Source organism: Manis pentadactyla, chromosome 6 (genome assembly GCF_030020395.1).
Source record: "Manis pentadactyla isolate mManPen7 chromosome 6, mManPen7.hap1, whole genome shotgun sequence".
Taxonomy (NCBI): domain Eukaryota; kingdom Metazoa; phylum Chordata; class Mammalia; order Pholidota; family Manidae; genus Manis; species Manis pentadactyla.
Window position 1 is genome coordinate 132,480,378 of NC_080024.1, and position 26,774 is coordinate 132,507,151.

At 38.8% G+C, this 26,774-nt stretch overlaps 1 protein-coding gene across 6 annotated transcripts in view; it reads right to left on the reverse strand.

Annotated features, from left to right (window-relative positions):
• Positions 1 to 26,774, reverse strand: part of EPG5 (ectopic P-granules 5 autophagy tethering factor) — a 115,630-nt gene that overhangs the window by 60,222 nt on the left and 28,634 nt on the right. For 5 of the 6 annotated variants that reach the window (XM_057504146.1, XM_036918695.2, XM_036918694.2 and 2 more), the window contains 14 exons: positions 25,170 to 25,327; positions 23,928 to 24,082; positions 22,162 to 22,302; positions 17,446 to 17,610; positions 15,709 to 15,831; positions 14,937 to 15,196; positions 11,711 to 11,851; positions 9,806 to 9,950; positions 9,387 to 9,584; positions 8,886 to 8,996; positions 7,535 to 7,657; positions 6,447 to 6,613; positions 5,387 to 5,608; positions 3,434 to 3,557 (listed from right to left, as the gene is read on the reverse strand). In XM_057504146.1, the coding sequence (XP_057360129.1) occupies positions 3,434 to 3,557; positions 5,387 to 5,608; positions 6,447 to 6,613; positions 7,535 to 7,657; positions 8,886 to 8,996; positions 9,387 to 9,584; positions 9,806 to 9,950; positions 11,711 to 11,851; positions 14,937 to 15,196; positions 15,709 to 15,831; positions 17,446 to 17,610; positions 22,162 to 22,302; positions 23,928 to 24,082; positions 25,170 to 25,327 (2,233 nt within the window). The remainder of the gene's footprint in view (positions 1 to 3,433; positions 3,558 to 5,386; positions 5,609 to 6,446; positions 6,614 to 7,534; positions 7,658 to 8,885; positions 8,997 to 9,386; positions 9,585 to 9,805; positions 9,951 to 11,710; positions 11,852 to 14,936; positions 15,197 to 15,708; positions 15,832 to 17,445; positions 17,611 to 22,161; positions 22,303 to 23,927; positions 24,083 to 25,169; positions 25,328 to 26,774) is intronic. The other variant, XM_057504145.1, reaches the window with a different exon arrangement.

A 26,774-nucleotide genomic window follows, 5' to 3' on the forward strand; every position in this document is an offset into this window, starting at 1 on the left:
ACTGCGCACTCCAAGTCCTAAATCATTATTTCCCAACCAACCATGGCACAAGGGATTCCAGACTAGAGGAACTCCAAAATCATCCTGATCACAAGCCTGAATCCAGAAGCACCAAACTGTTAGAGGTGCTATACCAGACCCTCCTTGTATGTATGTCTCCTTTAGTGAGGCCACTAATGTCACCTTTTCTGCCTCTGTGCTAAGTAACTGTTGATAGAGGCTAATGATTCAAGAGAATACTGAGAATTAATGATGGGTAAGCAGAGGTGCTTGAAAAACCACAAAAAGAACAACTCTGAACAAGAATTACAGTTCAAAAATAGGAGTTATAAGATCAAATGGCAAAGACTTTTTTAAAAAGGCTATTAATTACACATATGCTAGGAAACTAAGATAAATATCAGATAATGAAGAGGCTATGATTTTTTTTTTTTTTGTAGATAATTATTTTTTTATTGAAGGGTAGTTGACACACGGTATTACATTGCATTAGTTTCAGGTGTACAACATAGTGATTCAACATTTACATACATGACAATTCTGGGTACCAGCTATCACCATACCAAGCTGTTATAATATCTTGACTATATTCATTACATCCCAGTTACTTATTATTTTACCATTGGAAGTGTACACTTTTTTTTTTTTTTGTGAGGGCATCTCTCATATTTATTGATCAAATGGTTGTTAACGACAATAAAATTCTGTATAGGGGAGTCAATGCTCAATGCACAATCATTAATCCACCCCAAGCCTAATTTTCGTCAGTCTCCAATCTTCTGAGGCATAACAAACAGGTTCTTACATGGAGAACAAATTCTTACATAGTGAATAAGTTACATGGTGAACAGTACAAGGGCAGCCATCACAGAAACCTTCGGCTTTGCTCATGCATTATGAACTATAAACAGTCAGTTCAAATATGAATACTCATTTGATTTTTATATTTGATTTATATGTGGATACCACATTTCTCTCTTTATTATTATTATTTTTAATAAAATGCTGAAGTGGTAGGTAGATACAAGATAAGGGTAGAAAACATAGTTTAGTGTTGTAAGAGAGCAAATGTAGATGATCAGGTGTGTGCCTGTAGACTATGTGTTAATCCGAGCTAGACAAGGGCAATAAAACATCCACATATGCAGAAGATTTCTCTCAGAACGGGGGGGTGAGGTTCTAAGCCTCACCTCTGTTGATCCCCAATTTCTCACCTGATGACCCCCCTGCGACTGTGCCTGTCTTAGGTTGTTCCTCCCTTGAGGAATCTTACCCGTCTATGGCTAACCAGTCATCTTCCGGGGAAGAGGCTATGATTAATTTTTAAAACCACTGATGAGTATCTATTACATGCAAATTCTTAGATAAGGCCTTGGGGTGTGACTATACAGGGAGAAGAATATGAAATTGCCCTTAAAAGATCTCAAGATACTATGATCCTCATTTATTTTTCCTATTCCTCTGGCTCTGTAGTCTCAGCCTTATTTTTATGTGCTTTAAATGTTATTTCTCAAGGTTCCATCTTCAGTCCTCTACATAATCTAAATACTCTATTACCATTAAACTCACATTTCCTATGCTGCCCCATTCCTACATTCTAGGCAGTATATCCCCTCCCACCAAATCCTTGACATAGAGCTCTCCCTGGAGGCCCTCAGGCACTTCCTCTCTCAGTATTCTCTATCTCTGTAAGCAGTATCTCTAACCACCCAAGCTAAAAATTTGGGCGTCCTTGTGTATCTAATCAATCCTACTATGTATCTAATCTAAAAATCCTAGTGATTCTTCCTGGATATATTTTTTAGCTCATCCATTTATTTAATCCCTCATGTTATTTCAATAGCTCACCAAATAAAGACTTCAGAGCAGAATCTGCCATCTTGAGAAAAGCGCACATGGTCCTTAGAGATGCAACCCCTCTTCACCTCTCTGGTTAACATCTGCCCTCCTCAGTGGCTCTACCCAAACCTGCACCTTTTGAACATGCCATGCTCTCAGCCATGTCTTTGCACACACTAGTCTTCTCGCCAGTAATACGTTTTCTGCCCCTCCCCATCACCATGTCTTCCCTTCCAACCTGACCAACTCCACTTGTCCTTTGTAGCTCAGCTCAATCTGAATCAGGGGCTCTTCCCTTACATCCCGTCTTTATTCCCAGCTGTCATCACTGTTTAGTCCCCTCTCGGACAGTAAGCACAATAAGCTCCCTGAAGGCAAGGGCTGTGTCAGGTTTCTTTTTGTATCTTTGGCATTACACACCTAACAGCTAAGAAGCACTCAATAAATACTCATGGAAGGAAGGTAAGACAGAAAGACACCAAGAAAGTCAAAGACACCTACTAGAGATGAAATACTCTAAGTAATGTTGACACAGGCAGATTTAAAAACCCAAATTGCCTCAGAAGATTGGAGACTGACGAAAATTAGGCTTGGGGTGGATTAATGATTGTACATTGAGCATTGACTCCCCTATACAGAATTTTATTGATGTTAACAACCATTTGATCAATAAATATGAGAGATGCCCTCACAAAAAAAAAAAAAAAAAAAGTATACACTTCCAATGGTAATATAATAAGTAACCGGGATGTAATGAATATAGTCAAGATATTGTAACAGCTTGGTATGGTGATAGCTGGTACCTAGAATTGTCATGTATATAAATGTTGAATCACTATGTTGTACACCTGAAACTAATGTAATGTAATACTGTGTGTCAACTACCCTTCAATAAAAAAAAAAAAAAAACCCAAATTGAAGACTCTCAAGTCTTAGAGGTTCCTAAATCCCAAATCCCATCCCAGTGTTGGGGATCAATGCCCAGTACAGTTCAGTCCTGAGAAACAAATTTGGTACAGGAGAGATATGTCTATACATACACACATATTATAGAAGCTTAGTGAAAACTTAGAAATTTTGGGTTAAAAAAGGACCACAGGTATCTTTGGGTAAAAGGAAGAGAACAGCTTAGAATATGTTGACTAGAATTTAGTGTTTCCAGAAGGGCAACCAAAAGTCAGTTATCTCCAAAACCAAAAAGGTGGACTCTTTATCTCCTCCATTCAATTAACAATATGTGGATCCTAACAAAGTCTTAACACTGTACTTTTTATGGGAGTAGACGATGCTTAAAAGTGTTCAGCTTCTGACAATTTAAAACAAAGAGTACAAACAGAAAGAGGAATGGTATGTTTATAAGGTTGTACAAAGCCCTAGAACAAGCTTCAAGCCTTCAGATGAGGCCATAGTGGGGCCAGATTCAAAAGAATAACCCTTCAATATAAGTCACTTACACACTGACAAAACCACAAAAACAATGACCATTGAAGTGACCCCATTTCCACATCGATGAGTGGTTTTTACCATTAGATTATGAAAAGGTGACCAATTCAAATCAGTTGATATGCTAAGAAAGACACTGCCATAGTTTTACCTGCTGATTCTGCATCACTTTGGCTAGCCTGTGAACATCATAATGCTTTGGTAGAGAAGGGATATAGGTATCGCCTTTTTGAAAATTCTCATCTTCTAGCCATAATATGTATACATTGAAAAGCCTAAAAAAAAAAACACATAATTACATAAAATATAAAAATATGTGCAGGCAAATGAAGTTTCTTACATCTCTAGGAACACCAGCACTACTACATAACATAAAGAAAGTACATAATAATACAGGAAATTTTTCTAACTACCACCACACACCCAAGAGGCTCAAGGGCCAGCAGCAGTGGGGAAAGACAGGTCACAAATCATTAGAATTTGATGAAATAATTGCTAAAACATAAGCTGTGAAGAAAGGGCCTTGTGAACTCTACTATCAAAGTAAGGTTAGATACAGGTACAGAAAAAAACTGAAAAGGTCGTTGTAATGCAGACCTAGGATCTAAATTTGGAGCTTTTCTTTCCTGGGCAATTCAGTCATGGTGAGCCTTAGAGCTAGGGAAGGTTTAAACAACATTCAAATGAACACATTTTCTGTCTTTCAGAAAAAACATTAAAAGCCTAATTTTAAACTTATGCATGGAAGAACATGCCAGCTTTAGGCTCAATGTCGATCTCCTGCCTCAAGGAATCACAAACACACCTCACAGCATGTGCGCACCCTGTTCCCATTCATAAGGAAGAGAACAAAGCCAGGCTAAAAGAGAAAAGAAAAAAAATCTCCATTATCCAGTAAAAACTTTTTTTAAAATTTCATGATGTTTCCTTTGTTTTTATTTTGTTTGTTTTTACAAGGCACACAGTCCATTTAGCTAAGACCACTGGTATTTTAAGCAGTTGTTTTGCAGCAACAGGTACCAGAGTCTACGGCAGACAAATTACTGGGTGGGGGACCAGGAGGTGGCAGGGCGGGGCTTTGCTCAGTGAAGTGGAAAATTACCTCCTCTACCTCCATGGCCATCTGTGTAGGAAGAGGACATGCACAGGGCTTCAAGGCTCTGAAAGGGAAGGCTGGTACAGAGCTCTCGTCCAGCTTCTGATTCAGTTACTGGCCATTTATCAACACACCAAAGGAAGAGGGATTTAAGAAAGGCAGAAGGGAACATCAAAGACTTTTTTAGCTGATCTAACTGTTCAAAGATAAAGCCTTCCCACTGGTTAAGCCTGCCTAAAAATAAGTCTTCCTTCAAGCAAGCACAATAAGGGGAGAAATCATTCTAGAGGTTGACATAGCCCGAGGGGCTCTGATATTAAGCAAGTCTGAAGCCTCAGTGCTGGATCAGAACCCTGAGTTTTCTCATCAAGACAATTTTTGTATTCAGGGTTAATTATTAAAAGCCATTTTTATTAAGTCTTATTTAGAAGACTAATATCTGGTTTATAGCAAGCTTAGAAATGAAAGGTGAAGGAACAGTGCAAAAGGGACCCAAACTAGCTTCAGAGGTCTTTATTTACCTTCAGAGAGAAGCACATATTATGCCTGATTTTTAGAAGCAGTTTGGGGAGATGACTACATCCCTCCTGACTCCAGGTGGATTCTGGAATCCCTTCAAGGGTCTAGGAACCCCACTTAAATAACCCTGCCTGGGACACTTATTTCCTTTAGAGAAGTATTCTAAGAGGCTTAACTAGTTGTTTACCTGCTATGATCAATTGTTCTGGTTTGTTTCTGTTATCACATAAAGAAACAGAAGAGGACATCAGCTTTAAGATCTTCCAATCAATTCAGGCACTTGGCAGAGCCACCAATTTGCTGAGTCAACTCTCAGGAGGAACATAAAAAGGAACATTGCAAGATGCAAACCTATAGTCAAAACCGCCTTCCAATTCAATCTAACAAGGTCAAGAGAATAGCATCTGGCAGTTCGTTACACAAGTAACTGCTCCACACAGCACCTGTGCTGCAAGCAACGACATAAATGACTGAACAACCATGCCTCACCTCACGAGCTCCGTGTGCAGTTCTGGGGAAGTCAGGTAACCAGGGGTGCCGGCCTGGCTGGCTGGCGGCCCTTCGCTGCCCTCTGCTGGAACACGCAGGGCCTTGCTCGCAGCGTGGTGGAAGTCAGCCACCTCAGTCAGGCGCCTCTTCATTTCTTTCAACAAACTGATGTGAGCAGGGCTTTGAAAAAATCTTCTTCCAATACAACCGTCTATGGGTAACCTTAAAAAACATAAGCACAGACCACAAGATCAACACAAGATGCTCTTTTTATCTGACACAAAATTGCAGTCAACTGACAAGTTAATGGATGTGAATATACTGCATTAAAATAATATCTATTATCTCTACCTCTGTGATTGCTATGAAGATCCAACAAGCCAGGTGTATACAAAATCAGTTTTAAACAGAATGAAATGCTATGCAAATAAAGATACTATTACCACTTGAGGTACAGAATAGATGAAAAATAGTCTGTGCTCCTGAAGAACTTGCAATCTGGAAGAAAACTGAAGTAACAAAGAGCCAACATCTGTATGTTTAAAGGAGTGAGTTAAGGGAGTGAGGGTGAGCTAATAAGAACTGAGTTGGAGCCAGAGAGCACGATCAGTAACAGCAGACAGTTCCAGACAGTGGACTGTTGAGAATCCCTTCATACCCAATGGAAATGTCAGACACCCCAGGACACCCTCACACTCCCATGCATTACCCATCACAAGTTCCCATATACAGCCCTAAGATGGTCACACAAGCAGCCTGTTTGGGGCAGTTTCACTCCCTTTGCATCTCCAGGGGCTCCATGCTACACCTTGCCTGGTTCTAGGGTATTATCTTCACCATGTTGGGTAGAGAGGATGGAAAAGACAGAGATGCCACAAGATACCCTGAACTCAAAACAGGTCTAGGCTAATAAATGTGAAACAGGGAGAAAGGGGGACTCCTAGCCAAAGGTCAAAGAATGATTCTACTCCCAAGCCACAGTGTGAGAACACAGGGCATTAGAGCAGGGCAAAGACAGGAACAGATTCACAGACACTCACAACAACACTGGGCGCCATACCCATATTGCGGTCCAGGGCGGTGAAGATACAGGAGGAAGAACTTCTGCCAAATGAGCGGCAGAAGAGGGTGATCAGAAGGCGTAACGAGAGCCTGGTGGGCCCAGCGGTAAATCAGCAGCCTCTGGAGGGATGGGACGATGGGGAGCTTGAGCTGGGCCTGGGCTTTCTACAAAAGAGGAGGGGCTTTGAGCAACCATGAAATGAACACAACTGCAAACAGTCTGCTCTTTCTAAGTGATTCAAACGAAACACCAAACATTTTGTTTTAAATTCAGTAAGGAACCAACAGTCACATAAAACTTACTTCTCCAGCCCACCACCTACCTCCTTGGTAGCAAAACATGTGGGCCAGCATTTTTCAGTCAAAACTTTTCACAGACCCCTGAATTAGAGTGGGTCTTAAGCGTCACTTAGTCTAATCTCACTTCCAGGCCTTTCCACCCCTTTGCATGTACAAGGCTACAGGGCAAGGGAGTACAATGACATGAAAACCAAAAGTAAATTTTACTGTTACACTTTTATGACTCTCTTGAAAATTTAGATTTTAAAAGGACTTTCAAAAATGATAAATTCTTTAACAGGCTCTGAAACCCAAAAGCAAAGTCTCTATTATGGGACAGTAAAAAAGAGATCTTTAATTCTAAAGCCTTATTCCAGTCTTTTTCTCATTTTAGTGAGCTTAAAGATCAGCTAGGGAGTTTTTAAAAACAAGTTTCTGGTCCTACTCCAGACTGAGAAACTCACAATCTCAGAAGCTGGGTTCCAGCAAACTGATTTTTAACAAGCTCTCCAGGGGATTCCAAGGAAGATGGAACACACTGGGAATTGCTTTAAAACAATGGCAATCCCCTTCACGCATGCAATGACCACAGCCTTCAGTTACCAGGTTGTGACTCTCAATGTTAAATGAACCTTGAGTAGGATGTGTCTGCTTCAATCACACCATTTTAAGCACTGGTTTGGAATTTGTGCTCTCCAAACATCCATAACAAAAGAAAACACAAAAGTTCAAAAGCTATAGGTGATTGCGTCAGCATTAAAGTATAAACCACCTTCTCCCACTCAAATGCAGAACTGCTATTTGCACCTTCAGAGCTTGGTCAGGGGTAAAAGCAGGGTTTATAACCAATTCCCCTTCAACAACTCTTCGGAGCTGGGAATCTTCTTCAAAAATGGATTCCACATTCAACACTGTCCATGCAAACCAGACCTAAAATGACACCAGGTAAAAGCAAGGGAAATGAGTAGCTCACTCAGAAAAAATACATCCTGATATTCCAGATTAACATCTTTCCTATCATAGATCTCAATCAACAAATATTCATAGTTTCTAAAATTAACACATAGTTTTTATGCCTATCCCTATTCTTGTTACAGGTATAAATTTAGATAAAAACAGATGATTGAAAAATGTCAAATTCTTCTGGAAAAGCTAATAGTAAAAGAAGATGTTTATTTTCTCAGTATTTATTGGGCAGGTTCTGTATGCACAAGAGACAGGAAAAAGGGCCAGACACAAGCTCTGCCCTTAAGAAGTTTTCCATCTATTAGAGGAGACGAGACTAATATACAAGTAACCAAAATGTGAAGTAGTAAGTACTTTATCAGGGCTCCAGTGCCACGGGAAGCCAGAGGAGAGAGGGCAGAATCAGAGAAGGTGGGTATATCAGAGGCTCTACACAGGGAACAGAGGGGGAGGCACACCCAGTAAGAAAATCAGTGAGGCAGAGGCGGAGAGGGAACACCAGGGATGTGGGCAGGTGACAGCAAGGAGTCTGTTTTCAGCTAGATCACAAGAGGTGTGAGGAAAAGCAGGAGGTAAGGCTCTGACAGGAGGCTGAAGGTTGTTGGCACTGGTTTAAGTGATGAAATAAAAACATAATTTGACACTCAGTCTGAGGGGTAGTAATAATGATGAATATACTATTACTAATGAGACTGATGACAACAATGGCAACAGCCAATGCCTAGTGAGCACTAAGTGCTAAACACTGTTCTTTATACACAGGTGCAATCACTCCTCCCATCAAATGGGTGAGGAAACGGGGGTCAGAGAGGGAAGCAAGCTGCCCAAGGCACAGCACTCGCTAACAGCAGAACAGAGACTACACCACAGACGGTCAGCCTTGAGCAGCCACTCCTGACCTCTCTGCCACACTGCTGCGCAGGTTGTGTAGTCAAGCAGACTGAGTCTGATCAAGAAATGTCTGATCCTCAGTCAGCCATTTAACTCCGTTAAACCCCAGTTAACCCCTCTGTGAAACTGGAATGGCAACAGTGCAACCTCAGCAGAGGTATATTATAAAGGTTAAATGGGAAGTATTCTTATACATAATAAGTACAAAATTAATGTTTTTTCAGACTGTTAGTAAGGTATTAGTAAAGATGACATTATTAAAGCTCACAAAGACAACAATGGTCCTCAGTGGGTTTCCTACCTGAGTGGACATGGCGATGCCCTCCACGAAGGAAGGCGTGATGTTGCCTGCCACGATCCAGCTCACCAAAGAAGAGAGCAGACTCCGGTCACAGTGGTAGCCCAAAGCATTCTACAAAGGGGAGAGGATGTGCAGCAGAAGGGAGACTTTAAAAAAAAAAAACTTTATCAATGACCTTTACAAGAATATCAGCAATTATCTTACTACAGGGAAGGATTCTGGTAAGATACGGGTTTCAATAATTAGTCCACCAGCAGTGTTAGTCACAGGCAGTGCACTACAGCCAAATGCAATAAACAGAGCTTTTCCTGAGGTGTGCTTGCCTTTGGCTTCCCTGGGATCTCCACCAGCAAACTATGATTACTGAGATGAGACACCATAAGGCAAAGCTGGAAAAAGGCAGTGGCCACATAGCTGTACAGAGCACTGCACCCAGTGGGAAGCTTCTTAGAAAGTTACTATCTAGCCAATGACTAAAGAGCTATTCTCTAATGGCTTTACCTTATGTTGCTGGTAGAGTAATTTCTGCACACAGTCTTCTTGCATCAGCTGAAAAGCTGTTTTACACAAGTGATCCATGAGGAAGAGGATGGGCTGTTCTCGATACCAGAGATGTTGGCTTATTAGAGCCTGAACCCAGAACTCCAATACAGCAACAGGGCCCACTTCATTGGGCTGAGTGCTTACAGATATGTGGGCCTGTGGAGAAAGGACTCAGGAGATGTGAAAGGTAATAACCAGTCTCCCATTTTTGAAAACTACCAAAATAACAACCTCCACTAAAAGGCCTGTATCTGCTCCCCTTGACTAAAAGCACTGTGTCAAATGCTTTGAAACAACCAACACAGACGTACTAGCACTAGGGGTGTTTGATTGGGAAGGTGGGCAAAGGTGTATTTAAGGGCTTACGAGATCCTCACCTGGATCATGCTGTTGAGAAGCTTCACATTGTCCCCATGGCTGGCTCCTGTCAGGTGCTGTGCCACCTTCTGGGTGACCTGCTGCGTGACACCCTGGGGCACGCCACTGTCCAAGTGCAGGAACAGAAGGAGTTGTGACAGAAACCTGCCAAGCACACATGACACACTTTATCTTCCAATCAGAAGTCAACAGAATTTCCAGTGGCTAATTACTTATGAAACAACAGAGTAATATTGAATTGGCCCCATTTTTAGGCCAAAGCTTTATTTAGGGATTCTGATATGTCTCGGGAATTTCAGAAAAATTAAGTTTTCCAATTAATAGGGCTAAAAGGAATTCTATCTACCTGCAGAAATGAACAGACGCAATACACAAAAACACGTGCAAGTTTAAGAACATCAGAGGAAAAAAACCTAGAGCCCATTTAAACCCTCCAGACTCCCTTCTCTCACCAACAAAAGCAGAGATATTAATAAAAGCATCCTGCAATCTCATATTGAGTGCTAACTTCATAGAAGGTACTAGGGGGGATACAGTATCAGTCACAGACACGCCCTCAGTCCCCTGGGTGCACCAGGCTCCCTCCTCTGTCAGGGTGTTTGCTTCTGCTGGGTTTTCCACCTGAAACACTCTCTACACCTAACCTGGCAAACTCCTACTCACCTCTTGAATCCCTTCAACAATGTCCCTACCTCAGAGAACTTCCTGACCTCTCCCCACCATGTTAAACAAATCGAATCCATTGACCTCTCTTATACCATCCTATCAGGCCAAACAGGAATCATTACAAGGAATAATGACAAAGAAAACATTTGCCTTTCCCATGGGAACCTAGGCTGATGGCTATGTCTCTGTAGCCATGAACTTCATTCTCCTAGAAAAAGTACACTTGCAGGGGAAGGTCTGAAAGAGAGGCAGAGCCAAGGGACTTGGGCGGGAGGATAAACAGGAAAAAAAACACTAATCTAGAGTCTCTCAACTCTGGCACTCCTGACATTCGGGGCTGGCTGATCCTTTATCATGAGGGCTTCTCTTAGCACCCTAGGGTGTTCAGCACTATCTCTGGCCTCCACCCACGAGGAGTCAGCTGAGCCTTCACCAACCCCCAACCACCACCCCCTCACCCAACCACCCATCTCCGGCCAGGCTGACACAACCAAAATCATCTCAAGACATTACCAAATGTCCACTAAGGGTCAAAAAGTCACCCCTAGTTAAAAAACACACCTGGTGAATGACCTGATGTTATCATGAACCTTTTCCCCAATCACATGAGTCAATATATTCCCTTCTTGGTGAAACTACTGTGTACTGGGTTTTCACCATGTGCAATTAAGGATCTTGATTAATACCACATCCTTAATTACTTAACTCTCCAAGCAGCTATTTCTTTTACCATAAATTCTACACACTTTTATCATAAAATGCAAATATAATCTATACACCACAGCATGGCCTTACCAGGATCTTGCTTCATAACTTTGTAACTATCTCAAAAGTCTTATTTTCTCATCAAGATTGTGAATATCTCATGTGATGAGCACCTTCCATCTTATCTGTGTGTAATGCTGCAGACAATTAAAAAGCAATGTGTTTACTACTGTTACAATGGCAAAGCCATTTGATGCTTAGTGTCAGAAGCGCTATTTCCAGAGTTACACAGAACAACTGCTCTCTTTCAAATATTAAAAGCTATAAGCAATTCAAAATTAAATGAAAAAGGGAAATAACTTTTATGATCATAAAGGTAATGGAAATTATCATTAGAATCAGAGCTCATCAGCCTGCATTCTAAACTGAGCAGGAAGTTTTTGCCTCATAAAAAATACGCCATTGAAATATTGCCTATTTTACTTGAGAAGCCAAACACAGTTATTGTACTCGCTAAGCTGTTCACTACTTACTGCTCATTCTTCAGAAGGTAATACTGGTAAGGGTAGAATAAAGGTAGAATCTTATCCAGGACGTGGACCACTGTTCTCAAATGCCTTGACTGGACCAGAATTCCCAACAGGGAGATGCCTTCTGCACAGAATTTCTCAATGCTAAGAAAAAAGAAATAGGCAATAAGCAGACAAGGAAACCGGTTCATAAAATGGTGTTCTTACAATAAGCTATCAGCCTATTGCTGCCTGGATTACCTCAGGTCTACAGCACATTTTTGCATACCCAAACATCACATGAAAATTCTAGAATCAGGTCTTGGGACATATAAAGGAACTTAACAGTTCATCTATACTTTCATTTTACATATGAGAAAGGTGAAGCATCATGCCCAAACTCACATAATTTCTTATTGGAGGGTCAAAATGAGAGCCCAGGTTTACAAGGCTCTAGTCCAGAGAGCTTACCACTACCCATTTTGTTTCTCAATGGTGTTTCTTATAAAAGTCATGGGGCTCTCATTGCCTGCATATTTCCACAAGGTATAAAGCACAGAGAAGATTCAAAAGTGAGTTCAATCTATCAGCATGAACTAGCAAAAATTCTGCTGAAACCAATGAGTCATAAAAATTTACTTATCCTCTGACTCAGTTCAAAGAATCTAACCTTAAGAAATAATCCCAAATATGGAGAAAACTATGCATGCTATATGATCCATGTAAATGTGCATTTTTCAGATGTATAATGCAAACTCAGAGGCAGAAATTATTTATGAAATTTTAGAAAAATTCACTCAACAGAAATATTACTATATCATTTCAAAATAATGCATATAATGACTAAGGGCAACATGGAAAAATACTGCTATAATGATATGGGGGAGTGGATTTTATATATATATATTATAGTTCTCATTAGAACTACTAGTAAACTACTAAAGTGATAAAGAGGGGGAAAAACACAGGGATGATGTCACACGAAAATGCTCATCATGCTGGAGTGATAGAAGTGAGTGGCTTTTTCTCCCATTGTCCTAATCCTAGTGTTTGGGTATAATGTTTAAATTTTAGGGTAAAAGTCACTTCAAAAAATAAAAGTAACAGTGCAAAGATTACACCATAGGGAAATGTTTACAATATTAGAAGTAAAAAACAGGGGATATATACAATTAAACATACATTATACCTCTAAAAAAGAACAAAGGCAAAACACTGGAAAAAAATAAACAACCAAAAATAGCAGTGTTTTATTAGGGTGAGAAAGACTCTGGGTGATTTTGACTATTGTTCTCTATACTGTCTATGATGTTATATATTCATGTTCAATTATTATCTCTGCATACTCTGGCCCCAACACCAAGCCCATTCATACGATTGTTTTAAGTTAGTTCTAGCATCAGTACATCCTGCTTACCACAGTGGAGTTCAGCCCTGAAAAGAAACACTTAGTCTCACACTCACTCCCACTCAGGATTCAGTAATCAGCATTGAATATTTATATTTAGAGAAGACCCATAGCAGTACCAGTGATTAAAAAGCTACAGTTTCAGAATGAATATAAGAAATTAGAGAAATCATGAAATAATTAAATACAGAATACTATACCTCAAAGAATCTGCCTTCCTAGATGGATTCTACCCTCTGTAACTGGCTTTCAAATCTGTCTATAATTTGGCCCTACTGACCTGCCTGATCACCCTAGTTCACCAACATGCATCATGGGCTCCAGTCAGGACTGTTTCCTCATCACTTCCCCTTCTCTCCTTTACCCCTTAGACATCCAGTGCTCCCTTCCACATTCCATGCAATGAAATACCTACTAAGTACAGGTGCTGGAGTTACAAAGATCAACAAGGCAATGCCCCTACCTTCAAGGACCATAAAGTCCGCAAGGAGAGGGAGAGAGAAATTATTACACTACAATATAGTAAAAGTGTGCTGCTCAGAATGCAGAGGTGCTGTGGGGCACAAGCAGATGGCCCTAGGCTGAAGCTTCAATGTTATGGGCACTGATCACCTGGAAAAGGTGTCACCACTCTGCTCCTTAGTCTAGGACATCTTCTCAAAGACTTCTCTCCAAAGCTCAGATCCTCCATGAAGGTATCCTACTCTAATCCTCCTTCATTTACATTCTTTCTGCTCCTACCCTCAGTGGTCTTCAATCTTGGCTGTACATTAGAAAATCTGGAACAGTGACCTCAAATACCAATTATATGAGGATCTCACTCTCTTCTCTGTATTGGTACTTTTAGAATCACTCTAAAAGTGACTCTAAAGAGCAACCAGGGTTAAGAACCACTGCTCTATACAAATTATCCAGCCCATGATTATATTCTTCAGTACTGCTAATTGTTTTTACAGCTACTGTGTCCACTAAATTGTCAGCAACCTGAGGCAACTATCTAAACAACTGGTATCTCTCCTACTCACAGCAGAAGGCTGAACACTAACAGCTGGAAAGACAATGGGCATCCCACTAAAATTAGATTTAATGTGGAGCATTATTTTGAAATCAGGATGCTAAAAAGCTGCAACAGTGAGTCTAAAATGCAAGAATCAGATATCATATGTCAAAGGTATAAGAAAAATGGGTAGCTAGAAAAAATCAGTATATCATAGGAAAAGATCTTTAAAGGATTTTTAACCAACTCAGAATTCATTCATGCATTCAGTTCCTTACTGCACCAGTTACAGTCTTCATCACTAGAGATAAAATAAAACACAAGACAAAGATGATTCCTGAGTTCTAACCTCACAGAAGATCCCTGGTGAGATTAAACAGACAACTACAATATAGTGTGATAAGCACTTCTGTGGAAGAAACAGAGCCAGCTATGGCTCACAACAAAGGCACTCAACCTGATCAGGCATTTCATTCCCCTGGGCAGGTGTAGCCCTTTCGCTAGGAAGGCTGAGTTGGGCTGCCATCATTTTAAACACACAATTCAGTGCAGGTGACCAGTTAATTTTATCTAATCATTTTGAGAAAGAGACTACATCTACTGCTGACATAAACATTCCACTTTGGGTGAAAGTTATGACTCTCTTCATAAGGTATCAACGTGATTTTTTTGGCACCAATCTGTCTTATGTGAATTTGGGCAGCATTTCCCCTTGATAAGCTATTAGTCAAGATTTATTATTTAGCTCTGATTGCCCCAAACAGGTTTGATGGGATGTGAAAAGATGAGATTCTAGAATCACTGACTATAAGGTTCAGTGATACCAGAGCTTCCAAACACTGTACCTGTGGCCCACGGCTGTCATAGCTAAGGCCAAATAACAGCCAAAGGGCATGCCTGTCTTAACAGCCTTCAAGAGAGGATGAAACGTGGGTGACTCTGTCATGTCAGGCACAGTGCTGGAGAAGGGAACATTTGGATGATTCTGCTGTATTCCGTAATCATTTTTGTGCAGTTTCAACCTCAAGATCAAATTCCAGGCCCATTGGTTAAATGAGGTCTCAGGTGTCTCTCCATATCGAACGATACTGGCCAAATATGAAACCTAAAATGATTATTTATTTTAAACCATGTTAGTCACATACACATTACATCAATAAGCTTACCCACCCATCTCCTTTTGTGATCAATGACTTCAGAAAAGAGGACATACCAGTTATTCTCAGTGTTTGCAGCATTAAAGTAAAGCAATTTCTCCCTCACAACTCACCAGTTCTTCTTACTAGGGTTTCACAATGTTGGTGGTGGAAAAACTCCACCACCGTCAATTTCAAGGTATCAAAAAGTTAAAAACCTGGCTTGCAAAGTTCCTGAAAACTTAACAATCAGTTTTCCTGAGCCAGTACAAGCCAGGTACAATGCACTACTATAGTTCAACACAAATTCCACAATAATAAAGCAGCCATATGTAGGCTTCTACAATCATAGAACTCAATGTCAGTATCTTAAATTGCCAAAAATGTTCTTAGGAAACCTAAGGGTCAATACTATAACTTTATCCACCTAGGCCATAGATAATAAAAATATATGTGCTCAGTACATAACAGAAAGAATTACCTGCTTCATACTTTCAGAAAGAAGCCCAGCATATGGTTTCTGTGCAAGGTACTTCTGGTATGCTTCAAGAATCATTAACGCCACTTCAGCATGGACAGCTTCATCAAGATGAAGGGTATTCTTCTAAAAAGAAAAATAATCACAAATATACCATCTTGATTTTTAAAATACACTTTTAAACTGAAAGACTGGGCAGGTTAGTGAAAAGAATCACAGATGCAGAAATTAAATTTTCCAAAAATCACATGCCCTAACAATGGAGTTTTTAAGTGACAAGAGAAAAATTTTAATGTAAAGAACCATTATACTGAACAAAGATAGGTTTGAACCTGAGTCATCCCAGACCCCAGCCTTTGAATGTAATCCCCCATGCCATCCTAAAATCTAAACACTTTGAGTTATAAGTTTAAGGGCATTGCCACGAACCACAAAGATGTTTAACTATTCTAATTAAACAGAAAGATATTTAATAAGTTAAGTCTACATTTCCTTTTCTTGTTCTATCATCAGTAAATATAACTTAAGATACTCAACAACACAGACACAGTATTCCATAAGGAGCTTGAAGCTGTCTACCAAATTTCCTACACAATCTGCCTTTGCAAGCTGAAGAAATACATTCCTAATCCTCCCTAGAAAATGACTTTCCTAACTCAGACAAAGGAGCGAGGAGACTCTCACAGAGGAGTCTTCATGAAGCTTTTTGGGAGAGTTCCCAGAAACTGGGAGGTTCCATTCAGAATGTGAAAGTGGAAAACTGCCCCATGCAGCTCTCACCCACCAGCATGTGAGTGAGAGAAGACCCAGATGAATCCAGACAGTTCCAGGATGGCAGTGACACCCCGGGAGACAAGCTCCCTGGCTTCAGTTGTCTCATCTGTACATCAGAGGTCTTGTTCATACAAATCACCTAAGACTGCAGGGACTAAATGACTTGCTCAGAACAAAAGCTGCTGGCAAGCACTGAAGAAGGCTAATCCCTTTAGAATGTTTATGTATTTTCATGAAGGAGCTACTAATGAGGCCTGGGGTAAAGAGGCAGGAAAGGTTTAAGTTAGAATCACTGACATGCATCTTTGGAGACCTGTTACAGGTAGCAAACTCTTAATAAACTATTATTAAGAAAACTACCGCCACTGAGTACTCAGTGTATGCCAAGAACTGTCATGAAATGTTTTACATGTCCTAACTTACTGAATCCTTACAACAATCCTATGTGGTAAGCCTATTAATATCAATGCCTACAGATGAGCAACTGAGGCCCAGAGAGTTCAGGGAGCTTGCTCAGGGTCACACAGCCAGGAGGTGGCAGACCTGGGATCAGAACCCAGGCCTGCAGGCTGCCTCAGAGCTCAGGCTCTTAACCAATGCTCAGTGTTTCAGGAAACAAGCCTGGCAGTGACACGCACAAAATGTACAAGCAAGAGAGACCAGAGGCAGGAGAGATAATTAAGAGGATCTGCAGCAAATAGCCAGAGACAAAATGGTCTAAGGACAAAGGGATACAAATGATCTAAGGAAAAAAGGAAAAATTTTCAACATGGAGCAATTTACCTTCATTTAGAAGATGCTTACTCTGCAAAACAATTAAAGAGAAGATCCTAAACTCTGACACAGCTAAAAGAATTGGCAGACCTTGCAAATATTACTCAGAAATGTTAATGTTTTGAGAAAATGTTTCTTTGAGACTCAAAAGTATAGAACCGACAATCTCTAGGGAACGGTTTTAACACATACCTGTTCACCAAATCCCCAATTCAGTCCTTCTAGAATAACACAGGCCAATTTATTCTTCACTGTTGTCAGGTTATAATTCAACAACCAACACCGAATTACAGCTATCTCAGAGGCAGAAGGTCGCCAAAGATACAAAGGCAGTTCTTTAAACAAGTATAAAGAAACCTTATTAAAAAGAAAATGATAATTAAAATAAAAACTTATGGACAATCCTATATTACTACAATAGTACATTATTAAACTGCTCGCCAAAATCTTTCTCCAAAAGGGCAGAGGGCTTTTGTTTGATTTTTAGACAAGTAAAATGGACAAGACGGACAACTAAATCAAATGACTATTAAAACTAATGATACATCAAAAGCACATTTTGCTATCTTTTGTAAAGGTCAATCTTTTAAAAATAAATTGATAAACTTTCATTTAGTAAAACCACCAGCTCAAGACCCAAATTCATAGTCATGATAAATCAAAAGACAGTTATTCATCTTACAAAAAGATTAAGCACTTTAATAATTACTTCTTCAGTGGCATTTCAAAGGATGTTTCTATTAATTTCAAAAGACAAGGAAAGGAATGAGGTAAAGATGAAATAAGGTCACTCAAGAGTTGATCACTGTTAAAACTGGATGATGGATACACATCTATAATAAAGTTTTTAAAATCCTGTTTACTAAAAGTCTACAGCATCCCTTTTAAAATAACTTACCTATATGTGTGCAAATTAAGATAAATGTGGGTTCACTTAATAAAGTTTGCTTTAAGGGAGACTGATCAGAAAGCCATTCATTTTATAATGTCTGCAACAGTGCTGGATATAATGCAAGCCACACATGCAGTTTTAATTTTCTAATAGGTACATTTTTAATAGTCAAAAGAAACAGGTAAATTTTAGTAATATATTTCATTTAATCCAATATGTCCAAAATAATACCACTTCAACATAAAATCACTGCAAAATATTATTGAGATATGTACAGTCTTTTGTTCATAGTAAGTCTTTGAAACCCAGTGAGCATTTTTACAACATCTTATTTCAATGTGGACTAACCACATTTCAAGAGCTCTACAGTTACATGTGTCTAATGACTACTGAATTGGGCAATACAGGTCTAAAATATATGCACTAACATTTCTCAGGTTCCTACACTATTCTCAATAGAACACAAACAAAATTTGAAAGAACAGTAGAAAGAATGAATTTTAAAGGGACCTTTCCTTTCCTTTGTGTGTGTGTGTACACTTAAATTTTCACAAGGATCTGTTAATAAAGGTCTTGAGTATTCTAAATAAAACAGTAAACTAGCCAACATAAACCTAAAACTAAAACCTAACAAAGACATAACAAGAAGATTAAGTTATAGATCAATATACCTCATAAACCTATATGCAAAAATCCTCAGAAAAACACTATCAAATTGAATCTAGCAATACCTATCAATGGTTGATAACCATCAAGTAGTTTTTATTCCGGAAACAATGACAGTTCAACATCTGAAAACCAGCCAACATAATTCACCATATTAACAGAAAAAAAGTATAAAATCATAAGATCATCTCAGAGAATGCAGAAACAATAACTGAATACCCAGTCATTAAAATACCTCAGCAAAATGAAAACAGAAACTTTCTCAACCTAATATAGAGTACATCTATAAAAAACCTACAGTTATTATTGTACTTAATGGTGAACATCTGAAACCTTTCCACTATGATTGGCAACAAGGCAAGAATGTTCACTCTCACTACTTCTATCCAATATTGTAATGAAGGGCCTACTCAATGCAACAAGACAAGAAAAAAATTAAAGGTATAATGAGTAGAATGGAAGAATCCTAATAAGAATTCTCAACAAAACAGGATTTAGTATATTTTAAAATATATTTATGTTTTTACTTAGAGTCAAAAGATTACTAACTTTACTTGAGGAGTATGTTAGAAAGGTACATGGATTTCACTAACTAAAGTAAAATGTCTTCTCTGAAATGAGCCCATCTTCAAGTCATCATATTCACCTGGAGGTATAGCAGGCATAAACAAGTTCCTCCAAAAGCATTAGCAAGTTCACAGATCACAAAGGAACCACATATATACACAGAGAGTAAAGGCATCTAGCAGAAGATGTGCTTTAAAAAAATTAAGATTCCAATTTTTACACTTAAAGTTGAGCATATCTCTAGGCATAGTTTACTGATGTTTAATGATCAAATTAGAAATGTGTGACCAAAACCCAAAAAACACTTGAGAGAAAAAGGTGGTGAGCTCCATCAAACTGCAAGAGTCCCACAACATGACCCACAACATTTCTCTGGATTTACTCTACAAGATAATCATTCAAAAAGAAACAACCAAAAACTTGTTTCTACATCGCATATGAAGGGCCTTTTATCTCAATATAATCATAATAGGATGCAATGTTTTTCTTAAGAAGAAAGAGGACCATGAACCGCCACTACAGAAAATGGTACAGTGATCCCTCAAAAAAGTTAAAAATACAATTACTATATGATCCAACAGTTCACTTCTGAATACGCACCCAAAAGAACTGAAAGCCAGATCTCAAAAGAGATAGCTGTACACTCATGTACACTGCAGCATTATTCACAACAGCCAAAAGGCAGAAGCAACTCAAGTTGAAAGGATAAACAAAATGCGGCCTATATATACAACTGAGTATTATTCAGGCTTAAGGAAGGAAATTCTGACACGTGCTACAACATGGATGAATCTTGAGGACATTATGCTAAGTAAACTAAGCCACTCACAAAAGGACAAATACTGGATGATTCCATTTATATGTGCTATCTACAGGCATCAAACTCATTGAGACAGAAAGTAACACAGAATGTTGGTTGCCAGGGTCTGGACGGTAGAGGGAGAAGAGAATGGGGAGTTACTGTTTAATAGATACAGTTTCAGTTTTATAATATGAAAGAGTTCTGTGAATAGATGGTAGTAAGGGTAGGTGACAATGTAGATGTACCTACTGCCAGTCAACTTTACACTTAAAAATGGTTAAGATGATATACTTTATGTTGGGTATACTTTCCCACAATTAAAATTTTTTAATGTAAAAAATAGTACCATGTAGATGTTTTATTGCCCTTGTCTAGCTCGGATTAACACATAGTCTACAGGCACACACCTGATATCTACATTTGCTCTCTTACAACACTAAACTATGTTTTCTACCCTTATCTTGTATCTACCTACCACTTCAGCATTTTATTAAAAATAATAATAATAAAGAGAGAAATGTGGTATCCACATATAAATCAAATATAAAAATCAAATGAGTATTCATATTTGAACTGACTGTTTATAGTTCATAATGCATGAGCAAAGCCGAAGGTTTCTGTGATGGCTGCCCTTGCACTGTTCACTATGTAACTTATTCACTATGTAAGAATTTGTTCTCCATGTAAGAACTTGTTCGTTATGCATCAGAAGATTGGAGACTGACGAAAATTAGGCTTGGGGTGGATTAATGATTGTGCATTGAGTATTGACCCCCCTATACAGAATTTTATTGTTGTTAACAACCATTTGATCAATAAATATGAGAGATGCCCTCACACACACACACAAATATATATATATACACATATATATACACATATATATATAAACACACTTCCAATTGTAAAATAAATAAGTAACCAGGATGTAATGTATAGCATAAGGAATATAGTCAAAATATTGTAACAACTTGGTATGGTGATAGCTGGTACCTAGAATTATCATGTATATAAATGTTGAATCACTGTGTTGTACACCTGAAACTAATGTAATACTGTGTGTCAACTACCCTTCAATAAAAAATAATCGAGGAAAAACCAAAAAAACAAAAAAAAAAACAAAAAAAAATAGTACCATGTACTTTTCCAAAGAAAACATAATATTATTTTTTTCTAAATGATGAATAAATGCCTCAGAACCCAAATCTTTCAATGGAATCTGCCCACTCATGAATGTGATGACACAATGATAAGTCATGAGTCATCTATCCTACAGGGATGATAGAGCAACTATAAGATGGAAGGGCCCTTCACAAATATAGACCAACAGAAAAATACTATCACTTTAAATATTCCTGTTGAAGTTATGACACATAACTATCTGCCATTAGAAAAATTCACACATTTAAGGCCTTATTATAGATAATCAAGGAAATCTTTAAGTGTTTTTTAAAAACAGTATATCCATACAATACAATATTATTCAGCCTTAAAAAGGAAGGAAGTATGGATACATGCTACAACATGAATGCACCTGGAAAAGGTTATATTAAATGAAGAAGCCAGACACAAAAGGCCACATCTGATGACCCCATTTTCATGAAATGTCTAGAACAGTCAAATGTATAGGAACAGAAAGTAGATTGGTGGTTACTTAGGGCTGGAGGGGATAGAAGGATAGAGTATGATAGCTAAAAGGGCATAAAAGGTTTCTTTTTGAAATGGTGATAATGTTCTAAAATTGACTGTGGTGATGGTTATACATATCTGTGAATATACTAAATGAATTACTCTAAATAAATGAATTACATGGTATGTGAATTACATTACAATAAAGCTGTTTTTAAAAACTACGTAAAGATTATAAATCCTTTTGTACCCATGACTCCATCATCCTCAACAATCTTACCATTTTTCCCATTGTTCACTACTCCAGGATTTAAAAGAAAAAAAAGCAAATAAATATAATCAGTGTTCTTACCATGCCAACCTGGTCAATGGTGTCTTGAACTCTATCCAAAAGGATAGAAATTACCTCAGGGTGAACGGCTGTGATGGCCCCTAAAAGCTCTCGACCAACCTTTGAAAAAGTCTCTCTGGTGGACAAAGTGACATAAGACACCTAAAAGTGGGAGGAAGTAGAGAGGGCACTTTCAATACCAAGTGTCAACGTACACTGCCACATTTTAGTTAGGATGTTTTCAAGCAAACTAGAAAGAATCTCACACTGAACCTTGGTTCACACCATGTTCAAAAACATGTCAAACTTCAGAGAGCAAACTGTCTATCCTGAGGCTGGAGGGTGGGAGGAGAAGGAATGGAGGAAAGTCAACTATATGACAGTGAGTTCAAGTGCTGGATTCAGAAAGTATATGTTAAAGTGGCAATGAAACAGTCCCTTGGGTGTTAAAAACTTCTCTAAATTTGATGAAATCTTTAAGAGATGAAAATCAAAATGCATTTCACAGAAATATCTATTTTCCCCTAGAAAATAAGATTCCCCAACTACAAAAGCTTCTAAAATATCAATGTTTACAACTCTTCTTGAACAATGTTTTCCAAACTACAGGTTACAATCCATTAATGCCAATGGCCAGCTTTTTTTAATACAAAGGAATAGAAAAGAAAGACAATAGAATAAAACAGAATAGAAAAAGGTGAGTGTGCAACCAGTAAGATTAAGTATTGTTGCAATTTCACACATACACGTACACACACAGCATCAGAAAGTAGAATGAAAATTTTAGAGTACTAGTCAAAACACTTGAAACATTACTCAAGAGCATAAAATATTCCTTTAGCAATGGATCTGGAGAAAGCCATTTAATGCACATGAAAATATACCTTCTTTCCCAACTTTTTCAGACTGTGAAGATAGTCTGGAATTCCATCTAGGTCTTAACCCCATGCATGTCCACAAAGCAGAAGTATGGGAATACCTTAATAGAGTATCTGATCCTGAAAAAGAACTTTAGATTGTCCAGTTCTGTCATTCTCAAACTGGTATGTTGGGGAGTAGATCAGAAACTCAGAGAATCTTCTTTGAACACAATTTTACTTGAGTTACTTGGATAGTTTGGTGGAAATATTTTTTATGAATATTAACAGATAAATGATAACCTCAACTGAAAATGTACATAAGAATCCAATGGAAGTTTTGATAACTATTTTCGACTACATCCCTAGACACTCGGGAGGCCAAAGTTCACTCTCTACCATCAGGGATGGCTCAGTGACAAAGTGAAGAAAGCGAGGACCTCATCCAAGCCTGTCATTTAACAGATGAAGCTGAAGCCCAGAGTGGTAATGTATTTTTTTCTGATGGGAGATGGGCAATAGCAGAGTTAAAACAAACCCAGGTCTTCTAACTCTAGGTTCAGCATTCATTCCATCATCTATTTAAATTGGCTGGAAACCAGGTTTCCCTGTTACTGGCAGGGTCAGAGGAGTTGGGTGGCAAGTAGGGAGAAAGACAGCATAAAACTACCATAGTCAGGCTGTGCCAGAATATCTATTCCATGCCAAAACTCATGCATGCAATGTCAGTAAATAGTAGGGGGAAGTGGAATGGGCATGTTTCATATTTTCAATACTCTGTATACCAAAGTGATTCTTTATATACTTCCACTAGTGTAGACAGTACAAGAGAGTCACTTTTTTTTTTTAAAGCAATCCCAGAAGAATCAATGGATAGACAATTCAAAAGAAAACATTTTTTACCTAATCTCTAAAACTTAATATTCTAACCTCATATATCTCCAGAACAATTATTTTTATGAAGTCGTCATCCACATTAGTTCTTCTGGCTTGAGCCATCTGAGCAAATGTAGTCAGAAGGCAAATCTCTTCCGAGCTATTCATGGAGGAAAGACACTTCTCAAAGTTCACAAAATGTTCTGGGTCTGCAAGTTCACATCAAAAAAATTAAAATGGGGGAACAATAAATATATGTCACTTTAACTACTCTTCTAGAGAGAAAAGAATACATAAAAGACATTTAGAAATACTTAAAGATACAAAAGGTCTTTCTTGGTCCCAGAATGGATTTCCACGGGCACCAGGAAGAAGCCTGGGCCAGATGAAATTCCAACTCTAAATAAATATAATGTAGCCTCAGAGGCAACACTTCACATCTATCTCCATGCCTCAATTTCCTCATATGTCTTAAAAGGTGATTTAAGATTCAATGACATGTCACTGGTGAAGTGTTTTGTCAACAGCAAAACACTACCACTGCCACTAGGTCAGAAACTTCTAAGCCACACTTGAAGCTACTTGGTCACTGTCAGCCAAACAAATGAAGGCCCTGCTAATGAAAACTCTTAAGTCCAGCAAACTACTCAGCATAAACACTGTATTCCAAAGAAAAGATATTTGCTTATAAACAGAAAGAGGAATGAAATCCATTATAACCATTACTGAAATACCAATGAATGTGATAAACAGTATTTTACCTATTTCTCAAAGATGCCATGAAAGCACTATCACATTGTCACTATGAGGCAGTACTGACAAATAGCTGTGCGGTGCATGACAGAACACTAAATGCTGCAAAGGCAAAGTTATGCAGAGGGAATGAAAAAGAAGTCTGTTTAAAAAACATATTCCCCGATGGAACTTTTCTCAATAAGAAGGCAACGAGCCAACAATTCTTTCCATATGTTTACACAGTAGAGAAATAAAAGATAGTCCATCAACATTCCTTTATTTTCAAAATAACTCTATGGGGCATTTACCAACCCAGTTTTTATTTCCCGTGTCCAAATTGGGCTTATGATAGACATTACCATCCAGAGAACTTCTGAAATAATGAAAATTGGACTTACTTTTCTAAAAAGTCAAAACAACAGTCTCTCAGATTTATAATTATTACACAAATACACAGAGTAAAATGTTCTTAGTCCTTCTAAAAGTTTAATAAAGCAATGAAGAGAAAAGGCACAGACAGGTGGGAAGTGATGGGTGTTGCACATTCTGGTGAGTCTGTACCTTGGAGCTGCCTCTTGCACTCGGAGGGTTGGAGGGTGGTGCAGAGCCCCTCCAGATCCCCACTCTCTACCTGGTGCATGAGGTAGAAGAGCTTCCAGAGCATCTGGACTGACAGCGTCCCAAAGGGCATTTCTGACATAAACAGCCAAATGCCAAGTCTGCAGGTTTGACAAAGAATAGGAATAATTTTAAGGATCAGTCAACTTCACCACACTGCAAGTTAGATAAACCTTCAGCTCTGACAAAAAAAATTCTTACATCACACTACAGCAATTTTCTAACATGCTTCGGTCACAAGCATCTCCAGAATGAGTAACAACAGCAGCAGACACTCACAAGCACTCGGAGCTGGCACTGCTCTGATCACCCCATTGTACACATATTACCTCATTCCACCCTCACTAAACCCAAGGCGAGTACTATTACTGGTATTAGCCCCAATCTACACAGGGGGCTACTGAGGCACAGAAAGGGTAGTAAGAGGCAGTGCTGCATTTTGAACCAAGGACCCTTTTAAGACGTGAACAACAGAGAGACCCCTTAAATATTATGCATCTGAGCACACATACAGATACATGGACATGCGTGCACCAGGTGGGAGGTCAATCAAAAACTCTCCGGTGACTTCTCAATCATCACCAAAGGAAGCTCAGGCTTTTATTCAAAGGCATCCACAATATATCTCAGACCCATATTTCCAACCACAGCCATCTCTGTATTCCCAATATTAGTCCATTCCTGGGCAAGCCTCGAGAGAGCCCCCTCCTGCCAAGCCACCGTCCCTCTGTTTGTGAAGCCCTCCTCTATTTCCTCTTCAGCACTATTACAGAATTCCATCCGTACCTCACCTTGGCATTACTGTACCTTTTATCAGTGGTTCCAGTAGAAGGTGGCTCACATTGTAGTGGGCAGAAAAATTACCCCAAAACTCAGTGGACAATGCAGATTCCCAAGGCCCACCTGCAGAGATCCTGATTTTATAGATCATGGCTGGGGCCCAAGAATTTGCACTATGGGCAGTCACCCCAGGTGACTTAGACTCAAGTGGTCAGTCCTTAACCAACCTCAAGCTACTGTGCTTTATGTAAACATAAAAGCCACAGCAATTTAAGAGCAGAAACTAGGTTTTGTTCATCCTTGTATAAGTAAGTATGCAACCTGGAGTCTTATATTTTAATTATCCAGTACCTAAACCAGTGTCTCAAATGCAATCAACACTCAATAAATGCTGATTAAAATTTTACGCTATGTGAATTTATCTCAAAAATCGTCTTTAAAAAATAGAGGCACTCAAAACTGTTGCTATATTTTGGGCAAAACTACAAACTGACCAATTATAAATAAACAAGGCTTATTATGAGAAAAAGAAAAACAAACTAAATGGTACAGGTCTAACCTACTTCTACAAGTCCCAAACCACGACTGACCTAGACTCTGGAAAACAACCACTACACTCCTGAGCAGCTGCAGAAGAAACTTCCCTTAAGTTCAGGTGGGCCAAGCTTCTGTCTTATTAAATAATTATTCTAACACCTCACATGGGACCTGATGTTATACAACAGATCCCAAAACAATGAAGGGAAATTGTAAAGGCCTTAGAAGCAA